Source organism: Eretmochelys imbricata, chromosome 3 (assembly GCF_965152235.1).
Source record: "Eretmochelys imbricata isolate rEreImb1 chromosome 3, rEreImb1.hap1, whole genome shotgun sequence".
Taxonomy (NCBI): domain Eukaryota; kingdom Metazoa; phylum Chordata; order Testudines; family Cheloniidae; genus Eretmochelys; species Eretmochelys imbricata.
In genome coordinates, this window is record NC_135574.1 from 137,740,859 (window position 1) to 137,762,130 (window position 21,272).

At 40.4% G+C, this 21,272-nt stretch overlaps 1 protein-coding gene across 1 annotated transcript in view; it reads left to right on the forward strand.

The window, feature by feature from the left end:
• FMN2 (formin 2) overlaps positions 1–21,272 on the forward strand; it is a 239,287-nt gene that overhangs the window by 32,117 nt on the left and 185,898 nt on the right. The window contains exon 2 of the mRNA XM_077812174.1: positions 592–758. Coding sequence (XP_077668300.1) covers positions 592–758 — 167 coding nt within the window. The remainder of the gene's footprint in view (positions 1–591; positions 759–21,272) is intronic.

Here is a 21,272-nt window from a genome sequence, read left to right on the forward strand (position 1 = left end):
GTACAACACCGACTCTAGAATACTAGTATTCTCTTCTGTGTAGTTCAAGAGCAAGAGCTAGGAGTTGGGAGACTTTGGTTCTATTCTTGACTTTGTAGCAGCTTGCTATGTGACCTTGAGCAAGTTACTTAACCCTGTTGTACCTCATGTTCTCCATATGGAAAATGGTGTAATGTATACTTGACTTTTGAGGGCCTGTGATAACAAATAACTATATAAGTGTAAAGTATAATTTAATTATGTTTCTCATAGCAGGAGACTGATTCTAGAATGGGAATTCAAGACTCTTGTTTGTATAGTACAACTGCTAGGCCACTTGAGCCAACTTGATGTATATTTTCTCTTTCAAGCCCTATGAACAATAAGTAGTATTGAAACTTTAATTTGCATAATTCTTAAACTAGTGCATAGAGATTTATTTTTACTTGAAGGCTGATCTGCTGACTTGTAGGGTATCCTGACAAACTTGATGTTTTTGGTGTCTATACTTGTCAAGCTCTTTATTTCAGGAGTGAGGTAAAATATCTTACTTTTTTTTATTCTACAAAGATTATTACAAATTATCATTGGTCTATTATATAATCTTTGCAGGACGAACTCTCCTGGAAAAACTGTTCAGCCAGCAGGAGAATGCCCCACAGGAAGAAGCAGAAAAGCTGTGTTCTAGGATCATTGCGATGGGGCTCCTACTTCCTTTCAGCGATTGTTTCAGAGAACCATGTAATCAGAGTGCACATCAGAGCACACCCACATTTGATGTAAGTTGCAGAATTTATATTGTAGATACTTCTTATGAACAATTTTAATTATCAGTGGTTTATGATACCTATCAATCTAGGAAAATTCTCCTCTCAGAGAACTCTTCCCCCCCCCCCCCCACCCGTGATCAAGTGACTAAAATTGTCCTATTAAATGTGGGCAACTAAATTTAGTGTTTGGGTTCATACATGTTCAAGACTGGATATACAAAATATACTGGAAACAATTATTTTCCTTTCCCATAACATGTTCTCCTTCAAGATTTGAGAGCATAATGGTAGTGTTTGCCATGTTGCTGTACTGTAGCTGTTATTTTCACTAATTTACACCAACCATCTTCTCTTTTTTGTAGAAAGGTATACATAGCTTTCTGCATTTCAACCATGAGATCATACCTCCTACAAGTCCAGTGGTAGCTTCACTGGAAAACCAACAGTATACCATTCTGTCAGTGCCAGATTAAGTCATTTTTGGGGCCCGATGTACACTGGCAATTGGGGGGACATCTTCCCTGCTTCTGGGGAGAGGGATTGGGTCCGACCCTCAGACTTAGAGGCCCTAGATTGTGTGTGTTGGAGAACAAACCCACCCTGGCCTCACCCTGTAGAGGAACCTGTATCGCAGAGCTAGCCCAGCTCCTTGCTCTGCTGTTGCCACAGTGTGCAGACAGGACTCTTACTGGCTGTCATAAATATAAAGGGAAGGGTAACCACCTTTCTGTATACAGTACTGTAAAATCCCTCCTGGCCAGGGGCAAAATGCTTTTACCTGTAAAGGGTTAAGAAGCTCAGGTAACCCGGCTGGCACCTGACCAAAATGGCCAATAAGGGGACAAGATACTTTCAAATCTGGAGTGGCGGGGCGGAAGGTTTTCTCTGTCTGTGTGATGCCTCTGCCAGGGACAGATCAAGAAAGCAAGCAATCCAACACCTATAGAGTTAGTAAGTATTCTAGCTAGGAAGTGCGTTAGATTTTCTTTTGTTTTTGGCTTGTGAAATTTACTGTGCTGGAGGGAATGTGCATCCCTGTTTTTGTGTCCTTTTGTAACTTCAGGTTTTGCCTAGAGGGTTTCTCTATGTTTTGAATCTGACTGCCTGTGAGATTATCTTCCATTCTAATCTTATGGAGTGTTTCTTTTATCTTTTTTTGTTCTTCTAATGAAGTTCTGTTTTTTGAGACTCTGATTGGGGTTTTAGTGTCCTAAAAACCCAAGGCTGGTCTGTGCTCATCTTGTTTATTCTAAAGCCTCCCCAGGAAAGGGGGTGTAAGGCTTGGGGGGATATTTTGGGGAAAGACGTCTCCAAGTGGTCTCTTCCATGATTCTTTGTTAAATCGCTTCGTGGTGGCAGCATACTGAATCCCAGATATGGGAATTTTGTGTCCCAGGAAAGTTTTAACTTAAGCTGATAGAAATAAACTTAGGGGGTCTTTCATGCGGGTCCCCACATCTGTAATCCAGAGTTCAGAGTGGGGAAGGAACCCTGACACTGGCTCTAAATTCTTTTGTATGTTTTTGCCTCCCTTCCCCCAACACTCCAAGATGGGGGCCCTGTGCAAGTGTACTAAGTGCATAGTTTGATAATCTGGGCCTGCATGTTACTATGAAACTCCACAGAACTCTGGTGCAATGTCTACTCTAGGGTTTTTGTTTTTGTTTTTGTTTTACAGTGGGAGTCCTAGAATTGACCTCGAGAGGTCATCTGCACTCATGGCAGGACTGAGTATTATCTAGACCATCTCTGAGAGGTGTTTTTCTAACCTGCTCTTAAAAATCTCCAATGAGGGAGATTCCACAATCTCCCCAGGCAGTTTATTCCATGCTTAACTACCTTGTTAGGAAGCTTTTCCTAATGTCTTAAGAAGATAAGAATGGCCATACTGGATCAGACCAAAAGTCCATCTAGCCCAGTATCCTGTCTTTCGACAGTGGCCAATGCCAAGTGCCCCAGAGGGAATGAACAGAACAGCTAATCAAGTGATCCATCCCCTGTCGCCCATTCCCAGAACCTAAACTGCCCTTGCTGCAATTTAAGCTCATTGCTTCTTGTCCTATCCTCGTAGGTTAAGTAGAACCATTTTCCCCTCCTCCTTGTAACAGCTTTTTATATACTTGAAAACTGTTATCATGTCCCCTATCCATCTTCTTTTCTTCAGACTAAACATGCCCATTTGTTTTCAGTCTTCCCTCATAGGTCATGTTTTCTAGACCTTTAATCATTTTTATTTCTGTTCTCTGGACTTTCTCCAGTTTGTCCACATCTTTCCTGAAATGTGGCACCCATAACTGGATACAATAGTCCAGTTGAGGCCTAATCAGCATGGAGTAAAGCGGAAGAATTACTTCTTGTGTCTTGCTTATGACATTCCTGCTAATACATCCCAGCATGATGTTTGTTTCTCCTCCACCCCCAACAGTGTTACAGTGTTGACTCATATTTAGCTTTTGATCCACTATGACCCCCAGATCCCTTTCTGTAGTCCTCTTTCCTTGGCCGTCTTTCCCATTTTGTCTATGTGCAACTGATTGTTCCTTCCTAAGTGGAGTATTTTGCATTTGTCCTTATTGCATTTCGTTCTGTTTACGTCAGACCATTTCTCCAGTTCATCCAGATCATTTTGAATTTTAATCCTATCCTCCAAAGCACTTGCAACCCCTCCCAGCTTGGTATCATCTACATATTTATAAGTATACCCTTTATGTCATTATTTAAAGTACTGATGAAGATTCAGAACAGAACTGGATCCAGAACTGATCCCTGCAGGAGCTCACTTGACATGCCCTTCCAGTCTGACAGTGAACCACTGATAACTATTCTCTGGGAATGGTTTTCCAACCAGTTCTGCACCCTCCTTATAGGCAGTAGCGTAGCGGGGGGAGCAGCCGCTCCCCCTCTGAGCACAAGTGGTGCCTTTTTTCAATTTTTACTCACCCGGCGGTGCTCCGGGTCTTCAGCGGCGGGTGCCTTCACGCGCTCCGGCTCCTTGGTGGCGAGGGCCACCCGGTGTGTACAAGCGGGTGGCATCTTTTTTTTATGTCCGCTGCCCCTGTTCGCTCCACCTAGCTACGCCACTGCTTATAGGAGTTCCATCTAGGTAGTAGTTCCCTAATTTGTTTATAAGACGGTCATGTAAGACAGTATCAAAAGCCTTACTAAAGTCAAGATATACTACATCTACTGTTTTTCCCCTTATCCACAGGCTTGTTACCATTTCAGTGAAAGCTGTTAGTTTGGTTTGACGTGATTTCTTCTTGACAAATCCATGCTGACTGTTACTTATCAACTTATTATCTTCCAGGTGTCTGCAAATTGATTGCTTAATTATTTGCTCCATTATCTTTCTGGATACTATTCCGCTTTTTATAGATTGGCACTATATTTGCCCTTTTCCAGTTCTCTGGAATTTCACGCTGTTTTCCATGACTTTTTGAAGATAATCACTAATGGCTCAGATATGTCCTCAGTCAGCTCCTTGAGTATACTAGGATATATTTCATCAGGCCCTGGTGACTTGAAAACATCTTACTTGTCTAAGTAATTTTAACTTGTTTTTTTCCCTATTTAAGCCTCTGATCCTACCTCATTTCCACTGGTATTCATTGTTAGATATCCAGTTTCTATTACACTTTTTTGGTGAAACTGGAACAAAAAAGTCATTTAGCACTACTGCCATTTCCACATTTTCTGTTTGTTTTTTCCCCTCAGTGAGTAATGGGCCTGCACCATCCTTGGTCTTCCTCTTGCTTCTAATATATTTGTAGAATTTTTTCTTGTTATCCTTTGTCTCTAGCTAGTTTAATCTCATTTTGTGCCTTGGCCTTTCTAATTTTGTCCCTATATACTTGAGTTATTTATTTATATTCATCCTTTATAATTTGACCTAGTTTCCATTTTTTGTAGTTTCTTTTTTTTGAGTTTCAGATAAAGCATCTGAACAATGCATAATGGTGGGTGAGTTAGGTTTAGGAGTGGATCAGTGCCTGCTGCCGGAAGTAACCAGCAGTCAGTGTCCTCCCAGTGACAGAGCCATACCATCCTCCCCCGCGGGCGTGACAGCAGTCCTCTCTACCTGGATAGCGTCCTCAACCTTGGACATCTCCATAGGAATACTCTCAATGAATTACTCACGTGTATGAATGCTCCGCAGCCAGGCCACCTCCTCTTGTGGTTCTCTCATCTGCTTCCGAAGAGATTCCACCAGCAGGCACCTTTCACACTGGATGGTCCTTGCAGCCTGGCTTTCTATGAGTGGAAAATGCAGGCCACAGTCTCTGCAAATCCACACCAGGATCTGGGTAGAGGCATCCATGGTTAGGTTCTTTGTCTGGATGCAGGTGGAGGAAACGAGAGCAGCATTGGCACTGGCATGTAGGCCAGCTGCTGGCATTTTAACTACTGTGTCATTTATGTCCATGTTCTGTCTGCAGTTAGCTGGCTCTGGTGCTGTCACTGGTGGAGCTGCACTATTATTACCGATGGCGTGAAATGTTGAGGTTGGGTCGGGGAGTCTAGTGTAGGCTGCGATGCAGTTGCCCTTTCCTTCTTCAGAATAAAAAACTCGGGCACTAGTAGGTCATTTTAATTATTACCTAGGTTTTTTTTTTATTGTGGAACACTCTCTTCTTCTTCATATGATCTTGGTGACATGGGCTTTTTATGTTTACTTTGATCAAGATAGTTAATATATTTTTCTGCACTTTACATGTTCAAAGTGCTGTATGCGTATTAGCTAATCCTCACAATACCTGTGTGGGATAGTATCTCCATTTTATACTTGAGGAAACTGAGGCATAGAGAAGCTATATGACGTACCCAAGGAGACCTAGTGAGTTAGTGGCATAACTGAGATGAAACTCCAGGCTTCCTGATTTTCAGAGTGTAATGCTTTTCTAAAGAGTAGCTAATATTGTAATTTAACCATTGGTAAAATACAAAACTGAAATGACCGTAGTTGGAATATGTCTGTCTAGACCATTTTTTTGTTTATCGTCTTGGTCATCTATCCCAGGTAATTCAGTTCGTGTGGAGCATAACTCCTGGATTCATCTGAGAATAGTTGACAGTCTCTATGAAGAAGTTTTGTGACCTGATTTTGGGACTGAATTAAAGATGTTGTTAAATTGGCACTTAAAACTATTTCAGGCAATTATAAAACACTGTGGAGATTATAAAATTGAAAGTCAGGAAGCCTGGTTATTGCCTAAGGTTACTAAAGAGCTTAGGGGAAAAATGACCCATTGTTTTTTAGTGTCACTGTTTCAGGGTTAACTGTGCCCTTGACTCTCCCTGTGGCCTTCCTTGAGGGCATCTATTTAAGGTTTCAGGCTCCCGGCCATCACTTCTCTGGTAGAAACCTGTTTCACTTCACTCTGGACCAGGGGTTTAGGCTTACAGTTCCTCTGCACCTCTCTGTGACTTCCCCAGCAGATCTGACCAGGGTCCAGTAATTGAGGTTACATCATTCACCGGGGCTACAACAGTGTACACCTGTTACCAACCAGTCTTCATTTAAAAAAAACTAGGGCTGTCAAGCGATTAAAAACATTAATCATGATTGATTGTGTGATTTTAAAAAAAAGGAATCGCACGATTAATCTCACTGTTCAACAATAATAGAATACTATTTATTTAAATATTTTTTGGATGTTTTCTACATTTTCAAATATATTGATTTCAATTACAACATGGAATACAAAGTGTACAGTGCTCACTTTATATTTATTTTTTATTAAAGTGTTTGCAATATAAAAAGACAAAAAAAATAGTATTTTTCAATTCACCTAATACAAGTACTGTAATGCAATTTCTTTATCATGAAAGTTGAACTTACAAATATAGAATTATGTACAAAAATACTGCATTCAGAAATAAAACAATGTAAAATTTTAGACCTTGCAAGTCCACTCAGTCCTATTCTTGTTCAGTCAATCCCTCAGACAAACAAGTTTGTTTACATTTGCAGGAGATAATGCTGCCCACTTCTTGTTTACAATGTCACCTGAAAGTGAGAACAGGTGTTCTCATGGCATGTCGCAAGGTATTTATGTACCGGATGCGCATGCGTTGCAGGGGACATTCGTCCATGTTGATGACGGGTTCTGCTCGAAAACCATCCAAAGCATTGTGGACTGAAGCATGTTCATTTTCATTATCTGAGTCAGATGCCACCAGCAGAAGGTTGATTTTCTTTTTTCGTGGTTTGGGTTCTGTAGTTTCCGCATTGGAGTGTTGCTCTTTTAAGACTTCTGAAAGCATGCTCCACACCTCATCCCTCTCAGATTTTGGAAGGCACTTCAGATTCTTAAATCTTAAGTCGAGTGCTGTAGCTATTTTTAGAAATCTCACATTGGTACCTTCTTTACGTTTTGTCAATTCTGCAGTGAAAGTGTTCTTAAAACGAACAACTACATGTGCTGGGTCATCATCCGAGACTGGCGTAACATGAAATATATGGCAGAATGTGGGTAAAACAGAGCAGGGGATGTACAATTCTCCCCCAAGGAGTTCAGTCACAAATTTAATTAATGCATTACTCTTTTAATGAGTGTCATCAGCATGGAAGCTTGTCCTTTGGAATGGTGGCCTAAGCATGAAGGGGCATACGAATGTTTAGCAAATCTGGCATGTAAATACCTTGCAATGCTGGCTACAAAAGTGCCATGCAAATGCCTGTTCTCACTTTCTGGTGACATTATAAATAAGAGGGCAGCATTATCTCCTGTAAATGTAAACAAACTTGTTTGTCTTAGCGATTGGCAGAACAAGAATTAGGACTGACTGGACTTGTAGGCTCTGAAGTTTCACACTGTTTTGTTTTTGAGTGCAGTTATGTAACAAAAAAAAATCTACATTTGTAAGTTGCACTTTCATGCAAAGAGATTGTACTACAGTACTTGCATTAAATGAATTGAAAAAACCGATTTCTTCTGTTTATCATTTTTACAGTGCAAATATTTGTAATCAAAATATACACTTTGATTTCAGTTACAACACATAATACAAGATGTATGAAAATGTAGAAAAACCTCCAACATATTTAATAAATTTCAATTGGTAGTCTCTTGTTTGACAGTGTGATTAAAACTGCGATTAATTTTTTTGAGGTAATTGCGTGAGTTAACTGTGATTAATCGACAGCCCTAAAATATACATTTATTCATAACATAAAAGAGAGAACATTTAAAAAAAAAATAAAAGTTCCTACATGCTTCTCAGAGGTCACCCTCAACTTCAGCATAGGGCTCTAGTCAGTATTAGTCTTTCCAAACCTTCAACAAGGTTTGGAGTCCCCCTAGAATCCAAGGTCCTGTCTGTTTATTGCATTTACAAGAAGACTGTGTGTCAGTTTAAACTCAGCCTTTTTATGGCAAAAGCCCTTTCTTTGTCTGGTGGTTTCTGGAAAACCGAGTCTGAACCAGTATATGTAGACTTCCCGGGGGGGGTGGTACCTCTCTGGAGGTGTTTACAACCTGAGTGATTCGCCTTAGTTACCCCCAACAGTGTTTGTTCCTGGAGGAGCTGTGGTAATTCCCTCCCCTGGAGTTGCAACAATCCATGGCCCATAGTGATGTGCTCCGCTCCCCAAAGATATTGCATGTGGTTGTAGTATCTGTCACAGGTTCAGTTTCAGCATTTGGGCAGCATTTTATATATGAGGTTTATATATATAGGTGAGAGTTTTTTGCAGGAGTGGTGGGTGAAATTCTGTGGCCTGCGTTGTGCAGGAAGTCGGACTAGATGATCATAATGGTCCCTTCTGACCTAAATATCTATGAATCTATGATCAGTTTTATTATTTCTGCCATATAGTCAGATAATCAGTTTTCCCCTTTTGTTTGTGGGTTTTGGATATAGCAATATGTGAGAGAGAAACTTTTTTTTTTTTAATAGAAAAATGGAACTGTAAAACTAGAAGGTCTGGTAGGGAGCACCAGGGACAAATGTTGTAGCTGAAACTACTTTTCTAATTCATTTTTTCTTTTAATTGATTGTTTCTTTGATTAATTGTTGAGTTGATTATGTCCCTTTAACATTTTTTTTTTTGTTTAAATGTTTTGGTATCTTTTAACTCTGCGTGACACATGATTTATAGCTTTGGTGCGCTGGTGGTTGCTGCAATTCACCTTGAGTGACAAGGAGCAGCAAGAAATTGCACCATATACATTTTTGACAGCTCACCGCTTCAGGCCCTCTTACTTTAAAATTTGTGTAGTGAACTTCCTCAGATTTCCTGATAACGTTCTTTTCTATGTGCATTTAAGGAAAATGCAGCAAAGTGCCCCACGTAAAAATATTATAACTGATCATTGCTTGTTTTATTTTGTTCAAATTGGGCCAAGAAATAAGAAAAACACCATTGCTTATTGTAAGTAAGATGATTATTCTGGAAGTCCTTCACCAATCATGCTGGTTAGAGACAGAATAGCTGAAGAAGTGGGATTTGTGGCCAGCTATGGAGTTTTATGAGCATTTGCTTCAGCCTCATCCATTTAAGATTTTATTGGCCTACCAAGATTGACAGTATTATTTTGAAACTAGTCATGAGTCAGATACCATATGACTGACTCAGTATAAGAACCTGAGCAGAATAGATCATTCTTCCTGTAGTGTGATAATGGCAAAATATTTTCCTGTTGCAGCTTCAGTGATCACTTTTTTTGTTAGAGCTTCTGTGGAAGAAGAGGCTAACTACTATTTGGTCATGCAGGAAAATCTAATAAACAGGTTACTGTCTAGAAGATGTAGTATACGTTGTTTTCTCTCAGGAAGGAAGAGTTCTTCAGAATCCAGACATTTCCAGGTGCTTTAGTTTCATATATACGTTCCATAAAATACCAAGACCAAGTCAAACTCAGAAAGTCCTTAGTCCTTCTTCTCTTCCTCTAAATCTCATCCACAAACACAAATTCAACTACCACTTCTAGGATGATTCCCAGATTACCTCTACTCCAGTCCTGTCTCATTCTATCCAAACTATCTCTCTGACATCTCCTTGTTGATGTCTAGCTGTCAGCTCAAGATCAATGTGGTTTAAACAGGGCTCCCAAACTTCCTTCCCTCCTTAGAGTGGATTTTTAAAAGCCCTCATCATTGCCTAATCCATTGATTTCAAGGGGAACAGAATTAGATTGATGTTAAGCATTTTCGAGAATCTCTTCTTTACTGCTTAAAAAAAGAGTAAAACACTATAGAACTGTAGCACCTGCTCTACCTTTACTTCCAAAACTAGAAAACCAAGCTAATCCCCATATACTCCCTTCTGTTCACTTCTAAATTAATCAAACGTGCCACTTAAACCTGTTGCCTCAAGTTCCTCTCATACAATCCATCCTGGATCTCGTCTAGTTTGGCTTCTGCCTTTCCACTATACTGAAATCAAGTGACTCTTTCCTGCTCAAAAAGCAGTTCTGTACTCCTCCCTGAGCTCTCTGTTACTTTTGACACTGGCAATCACATACATTTTATGATATTGTTGTCTTTTGTGACTCTCCTATACTCATTTTTTTTCCTGCCGCTCTGTGCTTTCAGCATGTCTTTTCCTGGGTCATCATCGTTCTCTCTCTTATAGGGCTTCTTTGTTCTCTGTGGGAGATCACATGCATTCACATGGTTTCAGTTCTATCTTTATACAGTTGAATCAGACCTTTCTCCCCTTTGATCTCAGTTCACTTCTCTTTTTGAATTTTGTTTATATGTTTGTAGTTGCCAGTTTGTGGTATATAATGAGAGCAATTGAAGGAGTCTGTTTACACTATTGTCTAATGATTGTCAGTAATGCCCAGAACATGGGATGAACATTTTTTTTAAACATAAATGTGTATAATCTGAAAGATATAAATCTCATCCTCTTCATCTGATATCCCTTCCTCTATGTTTTCCAGTCAATTGAAGCATAGCATAGCTAAAGCTGAACTCCTGCTACTTCCCTCCGGGCCCCACAGTTTCCATCACTTCTGATAGCGCTGTCATCTCTCGTCTCACTTATACCTTTAACCTAGTTGGTCACCTTCAATTCCTCTGTGTTTTGCTAGTTTGTATCAAAATCTTTCCCCTGCTTCCTCAGTAGCATTTCAAAGGTCTATCATTTTCTTTCTGTCCAAACACCCCAAACTTTCATTCAGTTCTCATTTCCCATCTTAACATCTGTAACCTCCCCCCTCTGCATTAGGCAAGCTGTTTTATCCTCGTCCTTCTCCTCCATGCTCCTCAGGTGCCATTGAGAGAACAGGAGTCTCTGATCATTTCTGTGCCTGATGTCACAGTGGCCCTTGGATATCAGGGCAGGCAGGAAAAGTTCTGCTCTGCTCTTTTAGCCCTGTCGTGGTGCCTGCTCAGTTGATCCGTGCGGATGGTACGTACTAACTCGGGTCTGCACACAGTTGTGTGGGGTGAACCATGCTCAGTGCAGACAGAATGTTCAGAGAATTTAGCTGCCAGCTTCAACAAGCTTCTGTTGGGTATATGATCTGCAATTTTCAGAGGCTTATACCGTGGCCACAGGGATGACCCTCTTGTCAAATTTCAAATTTCAGCTACAAAGGATAGAGGGTCTTGAGCTTCTCAGTGAAATTGGTGTAAGAATGTAACATGGGGAAAACCAACATTTTTACCTAATCTGGTTCTTGGAAAAAGCCAGATTATTTTAGTTGATACTTCCTCTCCCCAAACACCGCACACTGAAGCAAACATCTGGCATGGAAAATTGCAAGCCCAAAGGTTTTAAGTTGGAAAAAGTTATGAGCAACTGAAAACAGATGGCATCAGATAACTTTAACTACGGGTCTCGCTACCAGATCTGCCAAAAATAATAAAAAGGTAAGTTAATGTATTAAAACAGAAGCTGCAAAATGATGCAATAAGTTGAAATTTCCAAAACTACTGGTTCTCTCTTAGAGATGAAGTTAATTGGCTCTTAGAGGCCATACATTCTTGTTGGCCATGACATAATTTTGTTGTCTTTAGTTCTCAGCCTGGTTTTATATCTTCTTAAAAATTATATTTGAAAGCAGTACAACAATATACAAATTAACATACAATGTATAGCAAAGACTGGTTGGAGAAATCCATACAAACAATATTCACTCAGTAACCAATTATTGTGAAACTTTAAAAAGGAAACATTTAAAAGAACTCTTTGGTCCAAAGTGTTCTAATTATTTAGATATGCTGATACTTTTATGTTCTTTTTTATTGGCATTTAGGATAAGTATATTGAACACTTGAAAGAGATCTATATGCCAGCCCTTAATTACTAAGGTATATTTTCTTGTACTATAGTAATAAGATTATTCAGAAGTGTTTCTAAGCTTTTTAGCACATTACCCCTTTACATTATCCTATTATAGTAGTAAGGTTCAGCTGGCTAAGCAGTTCATCTTTGGCAGGTTGATACCTGTTGAAACCTGTTTAGCAGTAACCAGTTAGCTATGGCCGCATGTCCTAATGGTTAGTAAAATCTCAACTCCGGTGAGTTCCTCTATATTAGTTAGAGTGTATCAGCTACTTGTTTTGAGAGCCATAAAAATAGCAGTCTCTGTGGGGCCATCAGCAGGTTCCAACAGTGTATTTACTAAATTTGTTGTACTTTAAAACTAAGGTGTTTCAGATGCTTATAAAAAGATCTGCCAATTTGCTATCCACACCAGACCACTGTATTTAACTTTATCATGCTATTTGAAGTATTCCCTGTATTTAGAATGGGAAATAGTGTAAACGCAATGTGGTGAATTTAACTATTGTAAGTCGTAAATATCCAGTCCTTAATGATGCTTGCTTGGCTAATTCATACAATATGGTATTGAGTTAGGGACTCTTCCCCTTGTCCCCCTTCCTCCCCTTCCATCCCCCCAAGAGTTGTTTTTCTCCTTTTTTGGAAGCCACTCCAAGCAGTCATCTGTTTCTTTGGACATGGAAAGATTTGAATTCTTTCTACTTTCTAATTGCTCAGGCCATTGTTTAATTTTTGCTTTTTAACACTCTTTGTATACGTGTTTTTAGACTGAGACTGAGGCTGGAGGGTCTCTGCAGGGTAACTGCAAATGATTAAACAAACTTTTTTCGTTTTAGGTAGTTTATGGCTCTGCAACTATTTTGGTTTGCAATAACATCATTTAAAATCTTCTTGGTGATAAGCTGTGATCTTATTTCAAGATCTTGTTGCCTCTGCATGGTGAGCTGTCAGCTCTGTTTTAATTCTCTGGCATTTTTGAAGTATTAGCTTGGTTCACATCTGTCAGTGCTTTCTTCAAGTTCTGCTGAGACTGTTTTCTAACTATGGCTTCCTTGGTAGGACTTCAGCATATTTTAAAATGGGAAGAAGTACAGTTACTTTTTCTAGGATTCACTTTTCCTACCCCAGGTGGTAGACTGCTAACTTTCTACACTGAGTCTCTATATGTAGACAGATGTGTTTGAGATGTTGGGACAGGAAATGCCCCTTTTCTGTGTTTGATGTCTTGACACCATAGAAGGCTGACTTGAGAGAGAGCTTCCTGAAAACATAGGCATCCAGGCTCACAGAGCAGTATATTTGGTTAACCACAATAATAGAAAACTGCATAAGAATAACATTTCTTCTGTTATCTGTGTAGCCACAGATGGACTGGAGTTTTATTTTAAAAAAAATCTGTTTGTCTGCTGAGAGGTAGCAGATGTTGGGGATTTACAGGTCAGCCTCCTGTCAAGGTTCCTTCCCCACTCTGAACTCTAGGGTACAGATGTGGGGACTAGCATGAAAACCTCCTAAGCTTACTTTTACCAGCTTAGGTTAAAACTTCCCCAAGGTACAAACTATTTTACCCATTGCCCTTAGACTTCCACTGCCACCATCGAACTTTATCTGGGTTCCTGAGAAAACTTTGTTTGGAAACGTCTTTCCCCCCAAAATCCTTTGCACCCCACTTCCTGGGGAAGGTTTGGTAAAAATCCTCACCAATTTGCATAGGTGACCACAGACCCAAACCCTTGGATCTTAGAACAATAAAAAAGCATTCAGTTTTCTTACAAGAAGACTTTGAATAGAAGTAAAAAAAGAATCACCTCTGTAAAATCAGGATGGAAAATACCTTACAGAGTAATTAGATTCAAAACACAGAGAATCCCTCTAGGCAAAACCTTAAGTTACAAAAAGGACACACAGACAGGAATATTCATTCTATTCAGCACAGCTATTTTCTCAGCCATTTAAAGAAATCATAATCTAACACACATCTAGCTAGATTACCTACTAAGTTCTAAGACTCCATTCCTGTTCTATCCCCGGCAAAAGCATCAGACAGACAGACACAGACCCTTTGTTTTTCTCCCTCCTCCCAGCTTTTGAAATTATCTTGTCTCCTCATTGGTCATTTTGGTCAGGTGCCAGCGAGGTTCCCTTTAGCTTCTTAACCCTTTACAGGTGAAAGGATTTTTCCTCTGGCCAGGAAGGATTTTAAAGGTGATTACCCTTCGCTTTATATGACACTCCTGTTGGAGAAGAAATCACTGACAGAGTCTCTGGGTGTTTTCTCCATGTAACTTGTTTTATTTATGCTGTATATACCAGTCATTTTCTGAAGAGTCTTAGCCAAAACACCAATGCTCAGTTCTCAGGAAGCAACTATGCCCCAAGAACTGCCTTTCTTTTGTATAGAGCTTGCAACAGCTCTCCCAAAAGTAACTGTATAACACAGCTAACAACATTTCTTCAAGGACTGTATACTGCTCACCTGCTAAGACATAGAAAATGTAAGAATGTGTAACATCGCCATCTGGTGACTCCTGCTATAATAATATTGTCACTAGTGAATAATAAAGATATTTTTAAAACAATATCTGAACCTTAAAGGTTTGGGCTAGGATTTTGCCCTGTAACATACAAAACCAGTTTGTCCTCAATCAGTGTTTACAATATTTTAACCACAGAACTTCAGTTGAGATCAATTAAAGTTTTAGTAGCTCCTCTTCCTTCTCAGCTGCCTGGTTATTGATCTCCTAAGTCTTTCCTGTGAAAAGCAGCACTATACCTTAACCCTAATAGTCGTAAATTGGGACTAGCTAGCTGATCAAAAGGCGGCAGTATTCCCACTGTGCTCCACCCCTTTTTTTGTATTCACAAACCTGACCTACCTCCACTGGCCTTGCAGCCCAATTTTAATTTTTTGTTTTGTTTTGTTTATCCTTATAACCTTGATAATTGGAACAGCAGCAATTTCTGTAAAAGGAGTAATTGAAAAGATCAGCAAGATTTTAATCAGTTACTGAGGTACTGTATGTGGTCACATTTATCATATCATCGGAATGCATCCGATGAAGTGAGCTGTAGCTCACGAAAGCTTATGCTCAGATAAATTGGTTAGTCTCCAAGGTGCCACAAGTACTCCTTTTCTATTTATCATATAGGAAAGGACTAGGCTGTTTGTTTGTTTGTTTTTTGTTTGAAAGCTCCATTATTGGCAAAAGGGCTACAGTACAAGAAAAGAAAATGGTTTCCTATAACTTTGCTTTTCTGAAGATATCTTAGTTTGCAAGTGCTAGACAGGCAGAATTTCCAAGGCGGTGGTTGGGGTGCAGGCCAGTCCTCTTCTCCACCCCTTTACAGTGATTGATCATACCTATGGCTGGCATTCAGTGCAGTGCCTCTCAGTCGAGCACTTTCCCAGGAGCCCAGCATAGATTGGTGATACTCATAGTGTGGTGCAATATCTTCTATCCAGCTGGTGGCTGGAGTTGGATGTAGGGCCTTCCTTAAGGTTTTCGAAAGCAATGGTTTTAAGGCAGGTCACCTAATCCCCTGGGTGGGTGTGATGATTTGGGGAATCTGTCTGTGCAGTTCATGAACTGTGAGTGAGATTATGAGCTTTCTGTCTTCACCAAACTGCAAACTCCATTTGGACTGTGCAGCACTTTGCCTCCTCTAGTGTCTGTTTTCCTCCTTGTGGAATTTCAAAGGTGAGTGGCAAAGAGATAAGAACAGGGGGTTGTTGCATTAAATGGTTTGTTAGGGGAGCGGTTGCCGGCAATGAAGTTTCCTGGTAGGACTCTGTAGTCATCTGTTGAGGAGGATCAGAGAGTCACGTGACAGAGCACACTGGAAGGTTAAAAAAGACAGGAGCTGTTCTATTTGTTCTCTTTTTCACTATTTTTCACCAGCTGAAGATGAGAGACACTGCTGCATGATCCATATGAATGAGGGGTGGGTGGTGGCTTCTTGAACACAGATGGTCCCCCAAGAGAAGTGTGAGCTAAAGTGAGGGGGGAATGTATGTAGGGTTTATTATTTTTGTATGTATCTCTGTAATTCTTGTGTGATTCATGTAGAGGACATTAATACGTTAGTGTTGTATGCAATGCCTACTATGTTAGAGGGAAACCAGAAGGCTCACACCTTTGGGTGGAGTTTTGGGAGAAGGTCTGTTGAAGCTACTGGAGTATCTTGGGAATCACTGCTGCTGGCCTGGGCCAGGTGCGCTGAGGGACTCCATTTCTGTGAAGGGATAGAAGACTGAGAGTTGGTGTCCAGAAAATGTGCCAGAGCGAGCAAGGGAGGAAACAGTGCTAATGCTTGCTGAGACCCAAGGAAGCTTAAAATATCCTGGTTTCAGAGTAGCAGCCGTGTTAGTCTCTAAGGTGCCACAAGTACTCCTTTTCTTTTTAAAATATCCTGGAACTCAGAGGCTGGGATTCCCTTTACAGCAATCTGGTGGTTGGCCAGCAGGGGAGCCTGACCAGATTTGTGGCACAGGGTGAAGACATTTCTGAGTTACCACAGTGCAAAAACATCTGTACAGTTTTCTTCGTGATTTTTTTTTCTCCCCATGCTCAGGCTTTCCAAAAGCTGACTAACTTTTTTCAACTTTCTAAAGAAAAGGGAATCCCTTCTCTTCCTGAGTCCAACCTGGAAAACTGAAATGCCATCTCAGCCATAAGTATAGTATCATTACTGATATGCTGTTCCTAAAATATCTGTGTTCACTACTAGGTCTGAAGCTTGGCACAGATCAGATAGCCATGTTTAATTGCTGCTCTAGTTTTAGCATGGGGATAAAAGGAATTCATAGTTTTGTTGGTAACTTATTTTTAAGGAGAGGTATGTTTTCCGATTTACTTGGCGATATTGATTTCTTCATGTTAAGCACCTGTTAAAATAAAGATGGCTCTCTTCAGCTGATTAGAGCATTCTAATGTACTCTGGCTCTTATTTCTGGAACTAAAACCTTACCTGCCCCGTAACAGTCTACGTGCAAGGAGTCCCTAAGATTCATTTCACAAAGAGCATTTGCACCCATGTTCAGCCCCTTTGCTCCTTCTCTGTTCCGGGAACTTTGCACACAATCTTAGTTGTTGTGCAATGATCCTTGGGGATTCAGAGGTAGCCCTGGGCTCCCTATGTGGATTTTGGGAAAGTTCTATGCCCTAGCCATGATTGATCATACCTATGGCTAAACAGGTTAAACAGGAAGTCAGACTAGATGATCACAGTGGTCCCTTCTGGCCTTGGAATCTCTGGAGGAATTGGGCCTGCTTCCAGTCTGAAAACTGACAGAAGTCCCTTGCCTTCAGTGGAGTTCGTCCTGATTCACAGTGGTGTAGATGTGGTCAGAATTACTGTCATTGTGCCTCCCTCTTGGAGGTTGTGGTGGGGTTTGATGAACAGTGGCAACTCCCTCCCTCCCTTCTCATCTCATCACACAAAATGCAGCCCTTAATGTTTTATTTTTCCTCAGTGATATCCAAATGCAGCCAGTTGTCATATCTGTTCAGATTTGTCTTTTTTTGTTTTTTTTGGTTTTTGTTTTGGTAGGCTCCTATTGCTGACTTAGGCTTTTTGTGACCAGTTCATACAGACCTGTGTAAATTGATTTCAGTTACACATCCACAGCATGTATGTCTTTTAACCATTCAGACAGTGGATCCCAGTCCTGGATCCTTTGTGTATCCGTGTATTTGATCGTCTACAGAAAATGCAATCTACGGCAATAAGTGCCTGGTTGCTGTGCAGATTAATGTGTTTCCCTGATATAATACCTTCAATAGCTACTTATTAATTCGTAAGATGAATCCCTATCTGCGTCAGAAAAAGAAACGTACAAAAGTCACCAGTATATTCAGTGGTCTGCTTGGAGGTCATATTTGTGTTCAGGCAGTTGAGGGAAAACATGAAGATTTTACAGTTGTAACATAATCAGTTCAAATGGAGGTGAAGGACTGCTGAAAAAAAGGCAGAAATAACAGCGTTGTATGACTGGAGAGAGATTTACAAATCTGAAAGTACTTGGATAAATTCTGAACAACAGCATCTATAAATAGTAATAGACACTCAAAAGTCTATTGATTGGACGCTGAAAAGATAGCTTCAGATTCTGCAGAGAGAGTTTGCCTCACCCCTGTATGAGCGTTCTGCAGTTCTAAAGAAGCAGTCAAAAGTGATGTGGAAGGATATGTCGGAGCAGGGATCCTATTCTTGCCCTTAAATGGAGCAAACCAGGCTGTGACAGTGGTTACCTTACAATGTGTCCCACAGAAATGAGGTTGGTGAGTAAAGGAAGGCTAACATGCTTTAAAAAGTGGGTTATGGTCGTTCCCCTTTTCCCCCATGGAAGGTCTGTGCATGTGGCTGCTTTTGAGCAGCAAGAAGTGGAGAGTCTGCGTAAATTCAAAGTTTTGTCATGGTAAGAGCGCTTATCCGTTGTACTTTTAAAAGACATCTAGTGCAGACTAGACAAGGTAGAGCAGGAATTATCTTTGAATGTAAGTATCCAGAGAGAGAGAAGAAACTCTATCAAAGTTCACAGGTTAGTGTATCCTTGCAAGGATGCTATTTGTAATAATGGTAATCATAAGAAGTACTTTTTTGTTTCCATTATTACTTTTGTAGTATGAAATTTACCCTATTAAGTGCAGTCTATTTGCCCACCCTCTACTATACTCCTGGGCTGCAATCTTAAGCTTTGTCCACCTAACTTCCCCAGTCAGAGCCAATGCAAGCCTACTGTTGGTTTGTACAGCTGGGAAAAACTTTTCAGAAGGACAAAGTCTCTGCCTTAACTTTGCTTAAACTATAATTCTTATGCTACCTAGAGTAGCAGTGTTTGGCCTGGCTAACTGAGCCAGTTGTTTAGTTCTTCTCTGTAACAGGATGGCTTGTTTCTTTGGTGGATTATTCCCCCCACCCGTCCTTTGGGATTTGGTTCTGTTTCCCTTCTGGGTTTCCTTGTTTTGTGTGGTGAGAGAGAATGCCTTATGAATGAAAGGTGTACGGTGGTAAATTCTTCTTTTTCTTTTTTCTTTTTCTTTTTCTTGTTGGTCACTGCAGCATTTATTCCCACCTAGAAAACTAGGAGAAGGACAATAAACAAACAAACAAACAAAAAAAAACAAATGTACACTCCTGTGCAAAACATAATATTGGTGGTTGCTGGGGTACTAATGATTGAAAGAGCCAGATTAGCCAAGCCCTGCTGGATCCACAGGTGCAATAAGTTAGCAATAGAGACCCTGAGACACAGGAAACAGGATCAGGAAATAGAGGAAGCCTAGAGCTCACAGATGGCTTGTGTGTCTGTTATGACTTTGGGCTAAGATGCTTATACATTTATTTAGAGGTTTGATGTGTGTGTTTGTTTTCTTTCCCTTTTGGGGGAGGACTAATACATTTATCTTTCTTTACTTCACCCTGACTAGTCTGGAGCACCCTTACTCTTTATGCTGATCCACTTGTTTTCTGATGCTGTCACAGTGTAATAAGATCCCATCATTGTGCTTTTGTCCGCTTGTTGGGGTTTTTTTAGGCACATGCATACCGAATGATCCCGTAAACAATATGTAGGAGTTTGATCATTTTTTCTGCATTCATTTTTTTTTAATTGGTGGTCGTGATGAACTGTAGAGAAATCCCTAAATGTTATGCTGCGTGTTTATCACCCTGGACATATAGCTAGATTTATCAGAGCAACTTGGTAGAACAAACCATTAAAAATTTAGTAGTGCAGCACACAACAAAAACATGAGTTGTAACCTTATTACTTAGTGTAATAAGTGAAGACTGGTAAGAAAACATTCACAAATGGTGTACAGCAGTGGCTCTCAACCTTTCCAGACTACTGTACCTCTTTCTGGAATCTGATTTGTCTTGGATACTCCCAAGTTTCACCTCACTTAAAAATTACTTGCTTACAAAAACAGACATAAAAATACAGAATTGTCACAGCACACTATTACTGAAAAATTGCTTACTTTCTAATTTTAACATATAATTATAAAATAAAAAAATGGAATATCAATATTGTGCTTACATTTCAGTGTACAGTATATAGGGCTGTATAAACAAGTCATTCTCTCTGAAATTTTAGTTTGTACTGACTTAGCTAGTGCTTTTTCTGTAACCAGTTGTAAAACTAGGTAAATATCTAAATGAGTTGATGTACCCCCTGGAAGACCTCTGACTACCCCCAGGGGTATGCATACCCCTGATTGAGAACCGCTGGTAAACACTGATGACTAGAGGTCTTTATCCCGTAGATTAAGGTGAGGGTTTTCAGTTTTATGCTTCAGTATATTGGACTTTACCAGATCAGTTCCTTGACCAGAACAGTGACATTGTCAGATATACCATTAATATTCAGTGATGATCCATTTAGATACTGACTTCCTCCCCTGCCTCACTGCACAGTCTGAGCAGTTGATAGCCACTCATGAGTTTATCCTCTCTGAGAGATAGGTATGTGCTACCTATGAGTCTCCCTAGAAAGGAGAATATCTGTTTTCATTCTAAAAACAAAAGTAATTTTTTAATCCCTTTTCCTGTAAAGACAGCCTTGGAAATGTCAATGGGGAAACAGGTCACTGGGGTTGAAAGGGACACATAGCAGGGTCTCCATTTTTGCTGAAGTAAGCCAGGGAGAATTACAGTTTCTCCCATTCTCCTCCCCTCAACAAAAACGTGTTTTGGCATGCTCGTGCATGGAAGAAGGCTAGGACATGTGGTATGGATTTTAACCAGGCTGCAACTTTCTTAGTCAAATTATATGTCGGGTTCCTGTCGGAGGACAGCCAAGCGCAGTCGTGCACACCAAATTGATCCTTTGCCAATTCTTATACTACTTCTGGGGGAGCAAATCATCACACTGGGCTGGGAGGTTCTCTGGGTGCCTCCACTTGCCTGGTAGCATCCATCCCCATTTCAGGAGGTGAGGTGAGAGGGGACCTCAGCCCCCAGCCAGCACTGCCATGAAGTGCCCCGGCCCCCAGTTCACGCTTCTTTCCAGGGGTTTAGCCACTATGCCCCAGTCTCATAAGAGGATGCCCTTGGGATACCCATTATGTTATCTTTTTGGATCTGGAGCGTAAATCAGTGAGTTTCTGCAGCGGGCACTTGCCAAAAGTTGTGACAACTAAAGGACTCTTATGTAGATCTAAATTGTGACCTCTGGGAGGGGGAGAATTCTAGCCCTCCAGTTGCCCAATCTCCAACCTCTAGGTTGTGCTGTGAGGGAATGCAGAAAAACACACCCAGGTTTGAGCAAGCTTGTGGCATGG